At 44.0% G+C, this 2500-nt stretch overlaps 1 protein-coding gene across 12 annotated transcripts in view; it reads right to left on the reverse strand.

Annotated features, from left to right (window-relative positions):
* LOC113806553 (muscle LIM protein Mlp84B) overlaps positions 1-2500 on the reverse strand; it is a 41453-nt gene that overhangs the window by 845 nt on the left and 38108 nt on the right. For 5 of the 12 annotated variants that reach the window (XM_070133087.1, XM_070133084.1, XM_070133086.1 and 2 more), the window contains one exon: positions 1-1782. This exon is cut by the window's left edge and continues 845 nt beyond it. In XM_070133087.1, the coding sequence (XP_069989188.1) occupies positions 1778-1782 (5 nt within the window). In that variant the 3' untranslated portion in view covers positions 1-1777. Of the gene's footprint in view, positions 2241-2500 lie in introns of all 12 variants that reach the window. The other 7 variants (XM_070133082.1, XM_070133085.1, XM_070133081.1 and 4 more) reach the window with 2 other exon arrangements.

A 2500-nucleotide genomic window follows, 5' to 3' on the forward strand; every position in this document is an offset into this window, starting at 1 on the left:
ATCTGCTGCCCTTCTCAGCGCTTGTCCCCTCGTTTCCGAAGGGGAGCAGATTCTCGCGGACTAAACTAAGATACAAACATCAGAGTTCCGTCCCGCGCAGACAGCGGGCGACACGCAGACATTCCTTATCAACCCCTCCCCCCCCCCGAAAAAAAGTCTAATCTACTACAATATGCCATTATCATATTTCTGTTGAAATTCTCACTCCATACATCTGTATGAATGCGTTGGATATGATGATAAATATCGTTTATACTAATTATAATGGAAAAAATATCGGTGATTCACCAAGATAAAATAAAGTATCTTAAATTATAATTTTATTTCGTTATTACTATTCCAGCTAATTTATTTCAAAAATTAATAAAAAAAAATCTTAGTGCCGTAATGAATGTATACGCTTGCTTGCTTCATTAACTGATTTTTTAATGATAGCAGAACACCTGTCTACAAGCAACTGTATTGGTGATAAAATAAAACAAAACACGATCATTATCTTCATCGTACCCTGCATGAATTACTGTACGATGATTTCACAACGTTGTTAGGCGAAAGTTTTTCTCCGGATACCGGGAGGATCGTCACTTTAACCTAATCCTACAACGGATCTCCCAACCTTCCTCTGTTTTGCGCCATGTTTCGGCTGCGAGTTGCTTCGGCGTAAACAAGAAACAAAAACCTTCGAACCGGCAGAGTCGTCGACAAAGGCTGTCCGGCGAAGGACGAGAAGACACTCGTGACGAGGTCATACAACTACGGAATTCCTAAACATGGCAACAACCGGTGGGTCGAACGCCAGCGCCTGAGCCGAGTGGGTCGCAGGTTACCCGTGAACCAGCACTTCGATCCTACGTCAGCCGCAGGAGCAGGGTTGGCCCGGCGGTTCGCTCGTTCGTTCGACATTACGATATCCCTCCGTGCCTCTAGAGGTCACTGTCAAGTACTGCTTGCGAAGACGAATCAGCAGCGAGTTGGCTGCAGCTGTTCATGTGGCTCCAGCTTTTTGGTCTCCGTGCCCGGTCGCGGTCGTTCTTCGGGTGAGTTGCTGCTGACGAGGCCGTGGCGCGCGCGCGTGCACTGCCTAGACACGAGGTACAGTGTCCACCCTCAGTGACAGGGTCGGAATAGGTCCACTCACATGAATGTTGTGTCTATCCGTTGAGAGGGAATCCTTGTTGTTTATAGTGTGATTGTTTTCATGGTGATTTTTGACGATGGATCTGTGCTTGCTGGAAAAGGTTATTACCGATCTTGTCGAGGTTGTTCCAATGATAACATTTCCTTGGGAAGCATATTCATACTTGTCTATAGGGCTTAATCTAAGTATTGATATCATGATTTTTATTACATCACAATAACTTTGAAATAAAACATCAAAGTTGCGTTATTCACACCAATAAAAGCAAATTTAAAAATCAAAATACATGTTTACAGAAATCCAATCTTTGAGCAAAGGAGCTACAGACTTTAAGAATTCTTTCGCAGACTAAATGTCATGAAAGAATGATATCTAAATCTCCCAGAAGAGATTTAGATCATCTAATGAAGATTCGAATCCTTTTAGAGTGGTGAAATGCTTCGTCGAAAAGCCTCCGACTGGTTCGTAGAGCTTCACAACAATGGATGATGTTCTCGTCTTGATCTTCCTCTTTACATGTCGGCCACGCCTTCTGTTACATCACCTGGAGATAGAGCGGCGTCCTCAGAGGGCAGGTAGTCATCCTCATAGGCGGCCTCGTGCATGGCCTCCTCCCCAGGGTCGTGCAGGTCTTCAAACTCAGGCTGTGGTTCAAAGTCGGGCTCAGGTTCAAAGCCGGTTGGGGGTTCGAGCATGGGTTGAGGTTCGGATGAAAACTGGGATGAAGATGAGAACTCGGAGGACATGTGCATCTGCTGCATCTTAACCGACATGGAGGACACGGAGTGCGAAGACATGACAGATTGCTGCTGCTGAGAGGACATGCTTGACTGTTGTGAAGCGAAAGCGTATTGTTGTTGGTCATACATGTCAGACTGCTGTTGCATAGTCGTGTCAGTTTGCTGTGCAGAGAGGGAGGACTGATGTCCAAGCATTTCAGGGGGGGTATTAGCATCTGGGTAAGTCATATCAGTATCATTAGTCTCGGAAGGGTAAACCATGTCACCTTGGTTTGAAACTGGAGGATAAACCATATTATCATGGCTGGGTTCTGCAGGATAGATCATGTCTGAGGGAATGTCAGGCATAAGCTCTGATGTACCTTTTGAGGGAAAAAAAGAAAACAAAAACGTAAATATACAGACGTAACTTAACATACATGTCTCATCAGGGACAAACTGTATTGGCATGGATAGAGATGAAATCACGTTTTAAGGATAATATTAGACTGATATGGACTGAAAATAAGCTTATGCAATCAAATACATATGCATATAATCAGAGAATCAGTCGCAAAGATCATGTAATACTACAATGGCATTCATTTGTCCCTGTGAGATTAGAAAATGAGGACTTACGAAA

Source organism: Penaeus vannamei, chromosome 18, assembly GCF_042767895.1.
Source record: "Penaeus vannamei isolate JL-2024 chromosome 18, ASM4276789v1, whole genome shotgun sequence".
Classification (NCBI taxonomy): Eukaryota; Metazoa; Arthropoda; class Malacostraca; order Decapoda; family Penaeidae; genus Penaeus; species Penaeus vannamei.